Below are 18,916 nucleotides of genomic sequence, written 5' to 3'. Positions count from 1 at the left end.
TAAAGTTTCAGAGTTGTTGATAAAATAACTACAATATTCCACACTTTCATAGTTTGGAACAAATATTAATTCCTGCTGTGCTCTGACTATCTGTGGCTTATGAAAACTAAAGGACTTGAAATTTAGAGTAAAGCTGAGGGAAATTCTTCGTTGACTCTGGTCTCCATGCATGTTGTAGGATGGGTAAGCTCTAACTATAGGTGGTTGGAACAATATATCTCCTATTGTGAACAGTTATCTTTAGCATGGAAATTCAGCCTGATTTTTACTGTTTCTAATTCAAAATTTCTTATCCTCATGAAGTTGTTAATACAGTGCATTCCATTATTTATTTTTTCAAAGCAAATGTGAGTAGCACTGCTGTCAGTGTCACTTCACTTTCTGGCTGAAGTTCTGTGACACTAGCCAAACTTCGCATTTTTGGTTTCAGTTGTTGCATATCCATGTTTCCCTCCTTAGCCTGGTGACAAATGGACATTACCAGACCAGTGCCACACTGTGACGTGCTTCCCAGGAGATTACACAGTTCTGGAGAGCCACCACATCAACTGTGAGAGAATGCCAAAGCCTGTGTGTCACAGCAACCTTCCTGCTGTTAAGGTGGAGGAAACTTGTGGCTGCCGATGGATGTGCCCATGTGAGTATCTGTCCATGTGTGCCTCTCCCTCCGTGTCATCTGAAGTGTTTGACCCCAAATGTGATGCTTAGTGGAGCTTCTCAGACACTGAACACTTGAAAAATGACCAGGGTGGGAGGAATTGCTGTTTAATTGTTATACAGCCATTTAAGCAAATAATGAGGAGTGTAACAGCCCAACTAATGCTGGAATGCCTAATGCTACTTGCAAGTTCAGGACTGCTCTAACCTTATTTTTTGCATTAGCAGAGCAAGTGTTTTATCAGGTCATCTCACACTCAATTTCCAAAGCTGTGTGAGCTGGGAAGGAGGATGTATGGGAGAAACCAGGAATTTATCTCGACAAGCTGTAAGCAAGTAATGGATTCTTGGTCCATCTCAGGGCTTGAGGGTTTGGCCTGCCCTCGATCAAGCAAGTGTAGTACAAAAGCATAACAGAAAATTCTCCCTAATCCAGATAATCTCACACTGAGTGTCTGAACAGAAAGGCTGAACACTGTGTGATTGGTGCCTGGGCTGGGATGATAGGAACAGGAATTAATTGCATCCACTCACATTTACAGGGTTAGAGGGATGCAGCCCTGAGGCTGGTGATGCATTTATTAAAGTGTAAGTGGGTTTAAATCTAAATTCATATGCTTATTTCTTAAAAGTAGATCAGAACCCTATATATATTGGGTTCTGATAAAATATATACACATCTCCTTCTCACAACATATAATCTTAATTTAAAATGTACTCTGCTGAGCTGGCTGATTTAAATACAATTTCTTCCAGCCACCCCTTGAAATACTAAAGCTTGTAGCTGGATTTTGATCCCTGAACTCTTAGACATACAAAATTTTTTACACCCTGAGTTTTGGCATTTCCTAATGTGTATTTGATGATCTAAACTTTAAATCTAACATTTCTGGTTTGCTACAAGGATTTTGAAAAAGTAGAAATATTTTAGACAGTTAGTCATAAGTATTTTATAGTGTTTAAAAGATAGTGATACCTACCCATAAGAAGTGCATCTTTATTAAATTTCTCGATCCTAAAAGCATAGATAGCAACATGAGGACATTACTTTTGGCATGCAAGACATACCTTCATAAAAAACCTTCTTAAAGGATGAAATGAAAATAACCTTTCATACCATTAGCTAATTATTGCAAAAAGCCCTATAGTTCACTTGAGCTAAGAACTGTTTATCTCTTTATGAATTTAATGAGCCATGACACCCAATTTTTTTTTTTTTTTTCCTAAGGTGATACAACTCATGAGGGAAAAATAGAAAGCTTCCATGTTAGAGAAGGAGAGAACAGAAAATCCCCAATCCCCCCCCCACCCCAGCTGATGAAAAACCCCATGGGTCAAGTCCTCTTTTAATGACTGCTCAGTGCAGCCAGGGGGATTCTGTGCCAACTGAAGTGCTACATCAGTAGCAGCTGAAAAGGTTGATACTGATTGCTGAATCAGCAATCAGTAAAGCAGAGATGGGCATAGCAGAGGATGTGCTGAGTGGGAGCTCCGTGTGAGGCAGCATCTTTGTTGTTATGCAAGGAGGCTGGTTAGGCCACCCGTGAAAATGCTGCTAACTTGATTCATGATTCACTCATTTAGAGAGCTAAAACACAATTTCCAGCGATGGCTTCACATTGTGAGTGATGTGACAAATGCTTCTGCAAAGAGGAAGTCCTTATAAAAGGGTTCTTAGGTCATCTGAGTTCAGAGGATGGTTCAGGACTTACACTGCAAAGGTGCTTGCTTTCTGAACTAGTTACAGATTTTACAGCACCATGATTTGCAATGTGATTCATGGCTGTTGTGTGCTCTTGGACTACTTTGAAATGGATCTCATTAGTGCATTTTGTGCTACAGAAACCTATGAGAAATTTAAAAGCACTCCCATTATCCTTACTTCTTTTTATGTCCATGAATAAGTAAAGATTGAGAAACATGGTTTTATTGCTAACTCGTTTCATTGTTATTTATATATGAACGTTATAAGCATTTACAGTAAAATATCTGAAGATCCTCCCTCTCTCCCTCCCTCCCTCTGAAATTAAATTTGAAGGTCATCAAATAGGAAAAGATTATTCTCAGCTAGAAGCAAAGTACTGAATTATTAACAATGGTAATTTTCCTCCTTACATGTTTTGCTGGCATTGATTTTATTGTCCCTATTATCCTTTAAGCCAGAGATTTGAAAACATATGAGCTAGAAGCATCAGATTTTGTTTTGGTTCTTCTGGGATTATAATCTTCCTTGTTTTCCATCTTTTGAAGACAAGGAAGTGTTTATAGCTCAATGACCAGGACACTGAACTGTTAGCTGGCCATTGGTTTATCCTGTGCATATTATTTCTCTGCAGTTTTCCTGTCTGAAAAACAAAGTCCCTGGGTATCAACTTGTGATGTATTTGATAAAGGTGAAATAGTGTTATTTGGAATAAAATGTAACACTGTACGGAATATAATGCAATGCAAAGGTTGAACAGTGTGTTACAGTCTTTCTACAAACAGGAAAGGGATTTTCCCTGTTTTATTTTTTCATAAAATCTATTACTAAATCACACTGATTTGGAAAAACTTTTAGGCAAAGGGATTTTCTACAAGTTTATCCTAATCTTTTATGATACTTATTGTTTCCAGACAAAGGATATTGCAAAAAACCTCCACATGTGATAAAGTATTTACTGAAGTTTCTTGTCAATGATTTGCTGCAGCATTTGCAATGCATTACCTTCCTCTCTTTCCCAATTAATTGTTCCCTATGTCCACAATAGCTGTGAAGATACAGTGAACTTTAAAAGCAAATGTCTACGCAGGTTTTTTTGTTGTTATTTCCAGGTGTCTGTATAGGAAGTTCTTCTCAACATATTGTCACTTTTGATGGGCTGAATTTTAAGCTGACTGGCAACTGCTCCTACACCTTATTTCAAGACTTTCACCATGATGTTGAGGTCCTGCTCCATGAAGGGCCATGCAGAGCAGCACCCAGGATGAACTGCATGGACTCCATCGAAATGAAGCATCGTGGTGTGGCAGTGCAGCTCTTCAGCAACATGTCGGTGAGAAAATGCCATGAATTAATCTGTGCACTGTCTGCTTGTGCTGCAGAATTCAGGTTATGGGGACAAATTTCTTCCCTTGATCCATTTTCAGCCTCCTTTTAACATCTCTTCTCCATTTGAACACATACAGTGTTCACATAATGAGCCAGACACATTTCTCCTCTTGCTTTCCCTGTTGTGCTAGTGTGCCAATGTCAAGAAAATGGGATTTGGCAGTGTGTCCCTGACACTTCTGCCAGAAAGGCAGGATTACACACGGGACATACTGCACTCTGATTCCCCTCTTTTGGTAGAGGTCCTTCACGCTTTGTTTGGTCCATGGCAGAGCACTCTATTCACAGACCTGTGCCTGACTGGCCAGCTGAAGGTCTTAGGGAGTTGCTTCTCACCTCGTGTGCAACTGGTCCTCAGCATTAGGCCCACTTAGGCAGAGACTATTCAAACTCAACTGAGGGAAATAGCTTCTCTTTGTGGTGTCATTTCTTGCTAGGACATGCCAGCAAGACATACAGGGGTTGGCCAACTTGCTAAAATGATCTCTTCTGAGTCATGTAGCAAAATAGAGTGGACCAAAACGCCTACACCAAGTTCTGCATAGTGCTGGACAGCCTTGACTTCCTCTGAGGTGTCATTTGAACCTCACAGCATGAGGTTGTTAGTCTGTAAATATGTGGTGCTCAAAGAGTGTGCTTATATAGGAAAATGTTGGAAGAGTTATTCATGTAATTCACAGGATGAAGGTCAAGTAGTTGTGTATGGTTTTAGACTCAATAGAAACCTTCAGCTGTCAAAATTGTTTCTTATGTCCAGATTCAGTTGGATCTTCAGGTATTTATCGAGTCAAAATGTACTTCAACTGTAAAATTGGGTTGATTGGTACCTGCTTGCTAGAACTGATGTGATGACCTCACCTTTTTTTAAACAGGTGACTGTTAATGGTGAAAAGGTTCTTATCCCCTATTCCAGCAGCTTGTTTGAAATTGCTGCCTATGGAGAAATAATGCATGAAATGAAGTTCTCTCTTCTTGGACATAATCTCACATTTACTCCAAGAAACAATGAATTTATTCTTAAACTTAATTCAAAGAGCTTTTCTTCAGGAACAAAAGGGCTTTGTGGTAAGTCTGAAAGTTAGTACTTTTAACAGCTTCTTACTTGGGCTTGAACTTCTATTTATTTTATTAGTATTTGTGAATCTCAAAATCTGTAAACTCTGGGTGAGCTGGTCCCACACTTTTGGGAGAATGTTGTAAATCTGTGTGAGTTCTTCTACTCTCATCCCCAATGTAACAGCTCACTCATGCCCAGTAATACTTTAGAAAGAACAACAGAGACAGCTTTCTGGGTTTTTTTTGCTCTAAGTTATCTTTTCGAGATTTGTGCTTTTTTTAGGATAAGTGTTTCCTCTTACATTCTTACAAATTCACTTCTGTGAGAAATATGTGCTTGCAGTGAAGGTGAAACATTTGAGAGGGCAACTGCTACCTGGACAAGTTAATTCTACGGTATCCTCAGTGGTGTAATCTGTACAGAGATTGTACCTCTGTGGCATAACCTGTACCTCCTTTAGTGAGGAAATGAGAAACAAGACCCAGGGTATTTATGGCTCTACTGACAACAGCTATAAGGAATATAATGAATTCCTCGAGCCATCCCAACCAGGGTCGTTGATCCCATCCCTGTTTTTTCTAGGTTTATTTTAGTGCTGATTATTCAGAGATTTTTCTTTCCCCTTTACTCACCCTGCCAGGGCTGTGTGACCAGAACCACGTCAATGACTTCACGCTGCGCAATGGCTCTGTGACTGCTGACAGCCGTGTGTTTATCCAGGACTGGACAGTGACAGAGCTGGGCCAGGTCTGTGAAAGCCGGAGGGAGGACAGGTGCTCCGAGCGTGTGCCCAGCCAGTGCCACCTCCTGCTCTCAGACCGCTTTGCAGAGTGCCACAGGATCATCACCCCCAACATGTTCTACGAGGCCTGCGTGGAGAGCAGCTGCTATGAGGAGGAGGCCTGTGAGATGATCACTTCCTACGCTCACATCTGCAGGGAGTATGGTGTCTGTGTAGACTGGAGAGCACCCGAGCTTTGCCGTAAGAGTTTTACCCTGTGCTAAAACTGATACAGAAATTGCCCTGCTTTGGGACATCTCATCAGTGTAATATGAACTTATCGAATGTTACAGATGAAGTTTATTGTGCAAGTGGTATTGCAGATCTGGTTGGTCACCTGCTAAGCTGAATGTTGTGAAGGAAGTGTTTCTTGGTAAACTGCTAACTGATAAAATTCCAGGTCTGAGGGAAATAAAGGTACTGTGAATAGGTGCCCACAGCTATGTGACAGTACCTGGCTCTACAGCCACTGAACCGTTGTGGCAACAGGCTTGGGCTGAGAGTCTGCCAGGCTGTTTTAGCAGCAGATATCATTGCTTTGATACAGACTTTGGACCCTCTGAGGTGGACAGAGAAACTTGTACTTTGGACTAGTGGAACTACTTCCCTGACAGTCTGTCACTGTCATACCTGGCACAAAATAAGACTTTTCTTTTTAACATTCACAAAATCCTCCCATTTCCATCAAAGCCAAAACTTCTGAGAATGTGGTGGAAGAGCCAGTGTGATTTTAAGTTTTTACTACAGGGAGAAATGGGGAAATAGCTTCTCTTTGTGGTGCCATTTCTTGCTAGGACATGCCAGCTAGGCTGACTGAACCAGCTGTAATTTTCTTTGCAAATATGGTTCTCCTGCCTGGGTTTTGCTTGTGTATTGGAGGAGAAAAGTTTATGCTGTGCAGCAGTGTAGTAGGATATGAGCATTGCACATTACCAGAACCCAACCAAGGCAAACAAGACACCCATGCTGGAGCCAAACTCAGACAGCTGTTGCTTTGTATACCTTCTCTCCTAAATTCTCACAGATGAGTAGTTCTGCTTTTTCTTCCTGCTTTTTTTTTTTTCTTCTTTTTTCTTTTTTTTTTCTGTTTTTCCTGAAAGCCCTATTAGGAGCCATACCTAAAAATTTGGCAGAAATGCAAGGAACCATTAAGTACAAGTAAATACTTGAGGTGGCTTATTCTCCACCTTCTCCTGTTAACCTTTCTGCAGTGATGGTTGCACATTCAGACAGTCCCTCAGTGTGTCTGGTTTCGTCAAGTGCCTTAGATGTGGATGTATGTAGGCACTTTCTTTCCCAGCTACCTCCTCGCAGAGTGTCTCAATGTCCCAGTTGATATTCTCAACTCCTGCCTCTCTGGTTGAGTTGTTTCTGGATGCTTTGCTTTCTTTCTCTGCATACTTTTCATTTCAGAACTGGAGAACCGGCATTCTAAAGGCATGATACAAAATCAATGTGTAAAAGAAATGCTTTTTTTCATGTTTTAAACTCAGACGGAAAGAATGATGGCATACGAAGTCAAGAATGTCAGTGTGAATTTGGCTGAAGCCTCCACTTAATATTTGAAGTATCTTTCCAGGATCATATGTTACTGAACACAGTCTGTTTGGAGCATAGTCCTAGAAAGCAGAGGGAGAACATTGCTAGCCGTTTTCCAAATTCAGTACCTCAGCCAGACTTTGTAAATTATAATGTCCAAAGCTGTATGTCAGCAGATTACCTTAATAACTTAATAACATTTTTGAAATTTCTAACTGGTTACATGGACTGTACAAGGATTGACAAACAGTTGCTCATTTTAATGCTAATTGCATAAAAGTCTTAAGTATGCTAATAATAACATCATTGTCTTTCATCCAGCAAATGCCTGTGTGCAGCTGCCAAAAATGTAAATTGTCAACATTTGATTTATCCAAATTACATTAATGACTAAATAGACAGTACAGCTTAATCACTCTATCCCTACACGTTTAATGGTACAGTTCTAGATTACCTTGCCTCCCTCCTCTCAATCCATTGAACTCCTGTCATTCTTGTAGAATTTTATTTGAGGTTTTGTCATGCCATGACATTCCAAGCACTACAAGTCTTTCCTGATTGCTCTTCCTGGATGGGTGAATATACTCTCTGGAATTCAGGTATATTCAGCCTGGAGAAGGCTTTGGGGTAATTTCACTGTGGCCTTCCAGTGGCCTGAAGGGAACCCACAGGAAAAATGGAGAGAGACTGTTGACAAGGGACAGGACAAGGGGAATGTCTTCACACTGACAGAGAGCAGGTTTAGAGTGGATATTGGGATACTGTGAGGGTGGTGAGGCCCTGGCACAGGTTGCCCAGAGAAGCTGTGGCTGCCCCATCCCTGGGAGTGTTCCAGGCCAGGTTGGATGGGGGTCTGAGCAACCTGGGCTAGTGGAAGTTGTCCCTGTCCATGGCAGGGGGTTGAAACAAGATAGTCTTTAAAGTCCCTTCCAGACCAAGCCATTTTATCATTATATGAAATAATTGGCTTTAACATGGAAAGGGCTAATGTTGATGACTTTTTTTTTTCTGTCTCCATTATCTGCTAGAAGAGTGTGTAGACAGTTTAGCTGATGAATCTTTTCTTGTTTGTTTGGGAGCTCAGGTTTTCTTTCAATGTTTTTGTGAGGGGACTGAAAGTTAGTTTTATAAACCTCATAGTAGTCACAGACTGGGGAAAAAAGAAACACTTTTTCTAATTGAAGCTGTAGAGGAAAATAGACTTAAGGGAATACACAATGTGGAAGCTGTGTCCATAGGTTTTTGAATAGCTGTAGCCCTAATTTTGTATTTGCTTTTAGAGACAATATCCTCAGGTTTGTGAGCACATCAGTAAAAAGTTTCTGGCTTACAGGGCTATGCAACTTTCTTTGATTCAATTAATTCTGTTAATAAGGCAATGCAGTTAAAAAGATGCAGAAATCCAGCAGGTTCACTTTGGAGGTATCAAAATATTGTGTTTGTTAGCTTTCTTTAGTTGTATGGGAACACTGCAGCCTATCAAGTTTAAAAAAAATAATAAATAAAAATTCTTCAATGCTTTAGTCCATCTTGGCTTATCTCTTAATCATGCACTGTTACCATACATGTAAGGTTTTAAATTCTTGTCTGTGGCCCAGTGTTGGAAACAAAATTTGACAAATGAATGCTCACCTGAAGCATTGTCTCATTGCTGGGGTAAGTCATATGCTGCTGGTGAATCACGTGGCCTGAAAATGTTGTTTGCTGATTGATGCTGCAAGGGACCAGATCCATTAATTTTGGTGGCTTTCTAAAATTGAAAGAATTCTAAAGAATGCTTGATAGGAAAGATTGATTTCCATTGCTTTAGATGTCTTAAATAAAGGTCGTGTTTTCTTCTCTGTCTTGCTCAGCAATGAAATGTGCCCCACATCTGACATATAGCCACTGCCACACAGCCTGTGTGAAGAGCTGTGAGAATAATACCAAAGTCAGTGTCTGCAAGGATTATCCCACAGAAGGCTGCTTCTGCCCAGAGGGAAAGATGATTTTTAATGACAGCTGTGTTAGTGAAGAAGTCTGCACTCAGTGTGTCAGTGAGGATGGCACACACCATCAGGTAACTACATGCGCAGCAACCTCTGGCAGGGGTTGGAGTTAACACCTTTGAAAGCAAATCTGTTTTCCCTTAGGATACTTCATTTTCTAGCTCAGTTCCTCCTAATCTGCTGGCTGTCAGCCCCATTTAGCTCCCCTAGTGTGAAATTGGCTGGGACTGGATATAAAGATCACAGCTGGGACTGTACAGACCTGGAAAGGCATGACAATTCCATGTGGAGGGAGGTCTAGAGGAAAGAGAGGAAGAGTGATGGCATAAGTGAATATTTACCAAGATAAACATCTTCATTCATCAGACTTTTACGAGTAATGACAATTTAATCATAAATCTGAATGCTTAAAATGTGTTACATTGTCTTTACAAAGCTCACTGAAATCCTCATGAGGGGCAGTGGAGAGACATGCATCAAACTCTTCTCCCTGTCAGGGGAGGGCTAGGCTGGATATCAGGGAAAGGTTCTTCCCCCAGAGGGTGCTGGGGCACTGAACAGGCTCCCCAGGGAATGGTCAAAGCCCCAAGGCTGACAGAGATCCAGGAGAGTTTGGGCAATGCTCTCAGGCACAGGGGGGGAATTGTTGAGGTGTTTGTGCAGGGCCAGGAGCTGGACAGCATGGTCCTTGTGAGTCCTTTCCAATTCATGTATGATATATTTCCAGTGGTTGGTGGGGAATGGTAAGACCAAGTCAATCTTATGTCAAGTGGTATTTGTCTATATATATGTGTGTGTGTGTTTGTGTGTGTATTTTTTTTAGGAGAACTATTCTTTCGATGAATTCATCATTTTGGTTTTTGCTTAGTTAAGTCAGTCCTCTCTGTGGCAGTATGCAATTGGGAAAAGCTGTGGATGCTGGGTACCAGACTGCAGTGAAAGACACTGTTGATTCCAGCATCACATAGTGGATGTGTCCCCTGTTCCAAGCTCTTCCCTGTGTCTCCTGTTCCAAGTAATGGAGTGGTTCCTCTTCATCCCCAGATACTCAGCCCTTAGAGTTTGCATGTACATCAGCCAGTCCTCTTCAATCCACAGTTCTGTTATAGGATTTGATGGAGAAAGGACTTTAATTGCAGTGTTTAATGAGCTTTTGATCCTTAATGAGATTTTTGGGGAGGTGGAGGACAGGGGAGGATCAGGTCATGTAACTTTTTTCATGTAGCTGTCTCTCCATCGTTGCAGGCTTAGCTTTGTGAGCAATACAACAGGCACTTGGCTCAGGATTTCCTTAACCTCCTTCTTTTCTTCTGGTGTTCATTCCTTGGTTCTTTTCTACCCTAGATTGTGTTTGGGCTTACGGAATTTTAGTCCCAACACTCCAACAGAGTGGCTTCAAACATGTAACTATCTCTGAGTATAGGTGCAGTTTGCTTAGATTTGTCCTCTTTGTTTTCTTCCTATCTCTAAAGGACTCTGCAGTGTTTGATTTAAACCATGCTCCAGGGTTTTCCACGTGACACCATTTTTATTTTTTTTTTGTGGCATCCTGACATGCTCTACATGTTCTCACTCAGAACCTGGATTGGTTATGCAAATTAAAGTGTCTGATAATGCATTCTTCCACTCTTATCTCCCTATTCATATGTATGTTAAATGTGCATAGATCTGTGTGGGTAACTGCAGCTTTAATATCAATGATTACCACTCTCATGGGAAGGAACAGTGATTGAAATATTATTCTCTTTACTGGTGGTTTCTGAATGTGCTCATTACCCCCAGATAGTCACCATAGTGATGGTTTCAGATTTAGAGGTGATATAGTGCTTTTCCAGTCTTCAGTGCACTGGAGAGTCAAGTGATGATGCTCCAAATATTCTTAATATAAAATATGCACTATTTATTTCTCTATGTTGAAGACTTGCTAATTAGGGAAAGCAGACACTTCTCTGTATTTCCCAAAATAATGCTTTTTCCCTTATTACCACTGAACATGCAATCTTGGTATGTAGTTGCACCAGTCCACTGTTACTCACAATAACCTGCAATTGCATTTATATCTAAGCATTTTTGACTCCTAAAACAATAGTAATTCCTCATCCCATCCATGCATTCGTTACATCTTTTGCTAAATTGGCACACTACAGTCATTGCAGAATTATGTGTCTTCTTAGTTTTTTACTGTTAAGAGCAACCAACCCTTCATAGATAGATCTTTATAAATCTGATTTTGCAGGTTAATGTTACTCACCCTCACCCCCTCCCATCCTCCCATCTCAAAATACCAGTGACCAGAGCATGGGATTTCTATCTAACACTCTGTTGGGGGTTTTCCTTCAGCACATGGATACGTGGATTCCTGAGAATGAGCCTTGCAAGATCTGCACGTGTCTCGATAATAAGAAGATAAACTGCACAGTCCGACCCTGCCCGACTGTCAAATGTAAATTCATTTAGCTCTGTGTTTGGAATTGAATTGATGTTTTGGTTCCTGGCTTCCTAGTTCTTATCCAAACTTGTTTTATGGATGTTTTCTCCAGCTGTCCAGTGTGGTCCATGTGAAGTTGCTCGCCTGCGCAGGGGTCCTGGTCAGTGCTGCCCTGAGTACGAATGTGGTAGGTTCTTGTAAACTCTTGGAATCTTTGCCTGTACTTTTACCAGATATTTCTAAGGTATACAGTCCCTTTTTAAAAAAATATTTAATTCACTTCTACATTTTTGATACCACTGAATGGCTGTGCAATCATCCTTGTTGGAAACCAAACAGCTCCTAAGTATATGAGTCTCCATTCACTTCCAATTTTGTCCCTCTTTCTGTAATAGATGAGGAAGGGAAGGGAATGGAACAATTTGTTTTTGTCTAAATGACATTAGAATGTTTTTATTCTCAAGCATTTATTTTTGCATCATCTATATTTGCCCATTAAATATAACATTAGAACCTTAATCCCCATAACCTGAGCTTGAACTCTTCTCTAAGCTATTTTGAAAACAAACTCTGACCTGTTGAACTCTAACGTACTTCATATTTTAAGACAGCAATTGAGTGTGAGTTTAACGGGGATGTGCATGTGTGTGTGTGTCTTTTCTTGAGGACTAAGTAGGCGTGTTTTTAACCACTCTCTGAATTTCTGCTCTTAGTGTGTGACCTGGTTTCCTGTGATTTGCCTCCTGCCCCTGTCTGTGAGTTTGGCCTGCAACTGGCCCTGACAAACCCTGGAGAATGCAGACCAAATTACACATGTGGTAAGATCATTTTTCCTTGCAGGGAGTGACACTGGAACACTGCATTTGAGCAACACTGACAATTTCCTTTAGGCATTAATTTTCCCCCCTCTGAAAGGTTTTAATTTTAGTGCCAACAGATGTGTAATGATTTCCCAAGCTTGGCAGAAGTGTATTGTTGGCACTTTGAATACCCTTTCAAATTAAGGACAACTGAAACACTTTACTCTTGGACATGTGTTCTCTGACCCTGATGCTTATTTTATAAATCTTCTTGTTTGTGTATGAGACAAGAATCTTTTTGGCAGGGCAGGAACTTTTCTGAGTTCCTGAACCAGAGCCTTTTATACCTGCATTACTCCTCATGCTTTAAGCAGATTTCTAACTGTTTGAGGTGGTGATTAATGCCTTACTGCCAGAGACGTGTCCTGTTCACTCTGAAAAATCCTGCAGCACTCTGAAAATCCATGAGTTTGACAGAATGCCCACCTTTTCCTGCCAGCCTGCAACAGGGAAATGTGCAGCTCCATCCCAAGGCTTTCCTGCCCGTCACATCGGACGCTGACCGTTGTCAAGACTGAGTGCTGTGATAAATATGAGTGTACCTGCAGCTGTAGGAACTCCACAGTGAGCTGCCCTCTGGGGTACCTCTCCCAGTCTCTCACCAATGACTGTGGCTGTGTATCAACCACCTGCATTCCAGACCGGGTAAGGGAAATGACATGTCTTTTCCAGGGATGAGGCTGTCTTTTCCACAGGGAGAGGCAGCACCAGAGCAAGCAGGCAGCCAGCTAGATATGAATAAACCCCCAATGAGACTGCTGGAAAGTGATGCCAGGGCATTTTACATTTATGAGTACCTGAAAGAAACACACTATTACTTCATACTGTTGCTTCTTTAATTACAGTAATTTAACCAGTCCATTTTTGTAACTTTGAGATTATATTAAAAAAAAATTAATTTAAACTTAGAGGTCACTCAAACATTAGGAATTTCAGAGGTGATTTTTGTTTTCAGGTAACTTTGGGACCACTGCCTTTATTATATATTCTTCCAGTCCCATACTAAATTTATTGACATATTTGGTACACCTTAGACCTAAAATTCCTTGTGCTCATTGATTGCCTTTGCGTGAGAAGGTGTTGTGTGTTTTAAGAACTATATTTCCACTTTTAAATTTTTGCCAAATGCTGACTCTGCTAAAAATTCACTAGGGCATATTTTTCTGATTTTGCCAACCTTTTATTAAATTGCTATATTATGTTAACCTTTAGGATAAAGTTGCTTAGAGGAGAGGTTGCAGGACAATGTAACTTTTCCATTAAATCTGAACACAAAGTTACATCATCTTGCAGCTCAGGACATCTATCTTTTATTGTCCATTTCTAAGTACTTCATGACCTTTCATAATTCATTTTATGTCTCTGGGACTTACTTGCTCTAGCTATAAAAATAAATTATATTCTCTTTTTAATACGAAGCTGTAAAATTCACTAACAGCAAGTTCAATATAAGGCATGTCTCTGCTTTTTAGGGGTAGCTGTGGTTGCCTGAGGATACAAGAGGATGAAATTTTTTAGCTCCAAATAGGATCTCTTCAGATCAGATGGTTTAGCTGGAAGAAGTTTTGTTTTCAAGGCTCCTTCTAGAGGACTTACTGTTATCTCTAAATATTGTGTCACATTATACTTACAGGGAAACTGAGACCCTGGGCAATTCTATTGACTGCAGATAAAACTCTCCAATTTATTTTGTGTAAAACAGTAGCTTTGTTTGTACTTGTATTTCCTTTCCTCAATAGACTGGCCACAATTTTAAGACATGTAGCATTTCTAAGGGACTCAAAATATTCCACAGAATTTTTGGTTGGTTTCAGAATTTAAAATGCAGCCTTTTGGAACCAGCAGTGTGCCCTGACAGCAGCAGTGTGCTCTTTTATGTATTAATGATTGCATTCAATAGGTGTGTGTGCACAACAACATAGTCTATTCTGTTGGAACAACGTGGGAAGATGGATGCAGGGAATGCTCTTGCACTGGTGTGAAGGATGATGTTACAGGACTTCAGATGACAGAGTGTCGTGACAAAGAATGTGACACATTCTGCTCTCGGGTGAGTAATACTTAAACCAGTGCAATAACCAGCAGAGCCCTGGTGGGGACCTGCAGTGATCCCTTTTAAGCCTCCTTGTTTAGAGAGTAACCAGAGAAAATTAGAAAAATAAGTATTGTAGCAACGGATTATCTTGGGAGCAGAATCTAAAAGCATTAGTCTGAGCTTTATTGACTTTATTTTAGGGTCATTGTTTTAGGATTGCATTCTTCTGCCAAGAAAATCAGTGACAAATTTATTTTACATCTTGATGGAAGAAAAGCTGCATCCTGAAGTGCCTGTCATTGACACCACTTGCTCAATAAGTGTTCATGATGTCTGAAGTTCAATTGTGCAGATGCCTGTTCTAGCTCAAGTTCACTTTCTGAAGTTCCCATTTCAGCTCTGTCTGTTGCTCAGCTTTGCCTATTGTAGTGGTAATAAAACCTCATGCTGGGATCTTTATTGTGCTTAGACATCTGCTACATCCTATAAAACCCTGTGGTTTACTTTTGGAAGCCTGCAAAGGAAGTCTGAGCCACTTTGTTATATTGATTTAGATGGTCAAACAGGAATAGACAGATAATTGGTTCAACGAGTTGGTAGAGGAATGTGATTTAAGACAGATATTAGAAAAAGGTTCTTCCAGAGGGTGGTCAGGCACTCCCCAGGGAATGGTCACTGCCCAAAGCCTGACAGAGCTCAAGAAGTGTTGAGACGTGGTAGGATTTTTGAGGTGTCCTGTGCAGGGCCAGGAGCTGGATTCTGTAATCCTTGTGGTTCTTAAATATTCCATCATTCTCTAGGACCAACCAAAAAAACCCAATCCATTAGGATGCAAGTGCAGAGTTTGGTGACAAAGTCTGAGGATGCCAGATGTAGTAAAAACTATGAGAGTAGATGTGGGAGTTTCTACCTGTTGCAAGAGAATCCCTTCAGTTTCCATGTGTAGGAAGGAAAGACTTGTCTCTGTTATGGCAATTTTTTTGAAATATTAGGTCTAAAGTATCTGGCTGTGTTTCAGCTCATAGCAATAATTAACAAATTATTTGTTATTCCAATAAAATCTCACTAATGGAGAGCTACAGTTCCTTGACATCGCAGCATCAAAAAAATCTGGTTAAAAACACATAAAAAGACTTGGTGGAAATGATGCCAGTTCCTTATGGGAATTTGTCATTTCTTCAGCTCCTTTAATGGTTATCAAGGCTGTACAACCAAAACTGTAACTGTTAGGCTACCTGGATAGCTCAGTTGTTTTTTTTTCTTTGCTTACTCCTGATTCACTGGATTTACGTATCAAGGACATCAGCAGTGCTTTCATCCAGTTTGAACTGATCTTAAACTAATTTTTAAGTTCAGATTACATGGCATTAAAAGTTTCATTTTCATGAAATACATACCTTAATAATGAATCATTACTAGGATGATATTTAGACTCTGCTGCTCCTGGTTATTAATTTCATTGCCAGGTGTTAAAATTGTGCAGTATAATTTTTGGCAATGTCATCTGACTTCTGTGAAAACAGCTTGGAGTTTTTCTTAATCTTGCAACACACAAAAAAAAACAAACAAAAAAATAAAACAACAAAAAAACCAACCCTACACCCCATAACATGTACTAGCCCTTGGATTTTTACTTCTCTTAAGTTTGCTATGCAGAAATTGTAAGTGATACTTTCAGATACTTCAGACATGTATTTAGCAGATAAAAGTAATATAAACCAAATGCTCAACAGCACAACATTTCTCACAAAGCTGGGTCAAGGTCTGGCATCACATTTTATGACATTATATGAAATAAACTTTCATATCATAGCCCACTGATTGTCAAGATTTGCTAATGTGTTTCGTATTGAAAATCAGGGACAGTTCATGAAGGGAGGAGTTCGGAATTCCTCAGTAATTAATTTTGACCAAAATAAAATTATGCTTATTTTTACAGGCATTTTTCACATGAACAATATTATGTGACAGAACATCTTTCCTTCAACTCTGTATTGAGATCAGAGTTATGTTTTGCCCCTTGGAGACTGCCTAGATATATCGCACATAGAATATTTTATTTCTAATTAGATTAAAGCTTTTTGGTTTCTTGCACTTAGATATTTCACGGTTTCAGTATTTGGCTGCTTGTTTTAGGAGATTAATATATATTAAAAGTGAGAATTGGGATTCCAGTTGTTTCTGTGGTTTGGGTTTATTTTTTGACCTATTTTGCTGGATTTATAAGATTTTTCTTTAGCAACAGAGGGCCTACTGTTCAATTTTCATGCTGCTTATTTAGTTTTCCATAATTAAGTGCTTGACTTTGATAAGATAAATAATCTCCAGTGTTGGATAGTAGTTTCAATTTGTTACCTTAATTGTAGAATTTTTTTCAAATGCCTTTTGCAGGTAAGCTGTTGTCTTAAACTGTATTGGACTTGGCAGTATTGGGTTAATGGTTCAACTTGATCTTAAAGGGTTTTTTTAGCCTAAATGATTATATGAAAAGATGAAATGATCATTCAAAACTGGTCCCTAGATTACAAGTCTGAGCAACCTGCATCCTCCCTTGGCTTAAACACAGATGTCTGAATGTGCTCAGACTGAATCCTACCCTTGAATTTTCTGGATTGGGAAGGGTAGTTGTGAGTGCTGATTAACCTCCAAGATGCCACAGGAGAAATTTTTACCTTTAATTAGCCTTTGTAAAATACTGTTATATATATAATTTATTTTTTTTTAATTATTAAAAAACCCCTCATAATTATATCTGTCCTTTTTTCAAACTTCTTTTCATAAAAGGTTGCTAACATTAAACATCATTCCTAAAAGAAAATGCTGGGATTGATTTTCTTGTTTGCCTCCTTTTCCTGGGTAAGTAAGTCCTTTTCTTTCCTACTCCAGGGATACAAGTACATTGTGCCAGAAGGGGAGTGCTGTGGGAGGTGTCAGAAAACTGCCTGTGAGGAGCTGCACTTTTGGCCTCGGGGTGATGAAGATCCTCCTTTGCATGAGGTGGGTGCCAGTGGGATGGACAGTTTCCCTCCCAGCAAAAGCCCCCTGGAATTATTTTGTGTTCCACGGAAGGAGATGAAGATGATACCAACTTTTTCTTCTACACATCAAGCATCACAGAGAGAATGTTTTGGGTATCCTGTGACCTACCCAGTCAATCCCCACATGTGAATCCTCCCCACCCTTTCTGGGCCAGATATTTTGTGTACAGTTACTAATTTCAGTCATGGTAGCTTAAAAGAATGTGGATATAATGCCTCCCTGGCTGTCAGCTATTTGTTTAAATTATCCCAGCTAATTTGTATTGCAATCTGTTGCTGTCTTAAAAAGAAAGCTTGCTCAAGTGTAATTTTGCAACCTGCCTTTTTCCTGTTTTTAACGAGGATTTCTTAATGTGGATCACTATTCTTTTCTTCTTCATCAAACAAGCCTTCAGAAGGCCTATTTATATGTCCCACTCTGTCTTACTTACTTTTTTTTTGTCCTAAAACGTTAATAATAATGTCTCTTCCTTGCTGTGTCCTCTTGCAACTCTTCTGTCATTAGTGAAGAATTAAGTATTTCAACCCACTAGAAGAATGGGTTTCCTAACTTTCTGAGCAAAGGTGTTTGAATTGGCTGCATCTGGTTATCTAATCTTCAGTTTTGCTGTTCTTGAAGTGTGTGGTATCAGTGAAGGAACAAAACAGCAAAGCAGTGAGCAGCTCCTCCCAGCCCTGAACTGTGGCAGCATCTTCCTCCTGGCCTCTGTTGATGTCTGTTCCATAAATACCACTTGACGTTCCTGCTTTGTATGGCCTGTGGGTGATGATAGTAAGAGAACTGTCAACAGGATCTGGTCTTTTCTACATTTGAAAGTGTTTCAGGTCTAGAGGCTATTGTGAAAGCCTCCTTTGGGCTTAGGCAAGCTGATTTGCTGCAAGTTGCACCAGAAGGAGGGGCTGCTCAGCTGCACTGCAGTGCAGGCAGTCACCATGGAATAAATGCAGATTTGTCTCCAGTTAGGAGTGCTTCTCCTTCTTCACATGTTATTTGACCTGTCCGTTTTGTAGGATACTCCTGTAATTCTTATTCTCTACAAACTCAGCATGCTCTATAAAATGGTTGTCACAGTAAGAGTTTGTGGAGAGCTGTTGAGTGACACTGTTCCTGATGCAGTAAATGTGCTTTTGGCAAGCCAGCATCTGGCTGGGGTGGCCTTCCCTCTATCCAGGAGTACAAATACTGCTGCTTGTGTTTAATCTTCTCACAACTTCCTCTCAGGTCGGCACGGAGTGGCGATCCCCCTGGAACCACTGCATTGTCAATGAGTGTGTCCGGGTGAACAATGAAGTTTTTGTGCAGCAAAAGAATGTTTCTTGCACCCAAATGGATGTGCCTGACTGTCCAGAAGGAACTGAGCTGCGCTGTGACCAAGTGATAGACTGCTGTCCATCCTGCAGATGTGGTAAGGTTTGGGGAATGACATACAGGATCACTCCAG

At 40.2% G+C, this 18,916-nt stretch overlaps 1 protein-coding gene across 1 annotated transcript in view; it reads left to right on the top strand.

The window, feature by feature from the left end:
- The window catches only part of VWF (von Willebrand factor), a 127,200-nt gene that overhangs the window by 91,523 nt on the left and 16,761 nt on the right, over nt 1–18,916 (top strand). Inside the window, exons 34-45 of the mRNA XM_015628568.3 lie at nt 460–637; nt 3,472–3,692; nt 4,621–4,813; nt 5,446–5,787; nt 8,979–9,184; nt 11,454–11,556; nt 11,654–11,728; nt 12,255–12,359; nt 12,841–13,046; nt 14,302–14,451; nt 17,323–17,433; nt 18,697–18,880. Coding sequence (XP_015484054.1) covers nt 460–637; nt 3,472–3,692; nt 4,621–4,813; nt 5,446–5,787; nt 8,979–9,184; nt 11,454–11,556; nt 11,654–11,728; nt 12,255–12,359; nt 12,841–13,046; nt 14,302–14,451; nt 17,323–17,433; nt 18,697–18,880 — 2,074 coding nt within the window. The remainder of the gene's footprint in view (nt 1–459; nt 638–3,471; nt 3,693–4,620; nt 4,814–5,445; nt 5,788–8,978; nt 9,185–11,453; nt 11,557–11,653; nt 11,729–12,254; nt 12,360–12,840; nt 13,047–14,301; nt 14,452–17,322; nt 17,434–18,696; nt 18,881–18,916) is intronic.

Source organism: Parus major, chromosome 1A (assembly GCF_001522545.3).
Source record: "Parus major isolate Abel chromosome 1A, Parus_major1.1, whole genome shotgun sequence".
Taxonomy (NCBI): Eukaryota; Metazoa; Chordata; class Aves; order Passeriformes; family Paridae; genus Parus; species Parus major.
This window is presented reverse-complemented; position numbering and strand designations above follow the sequence as displayed.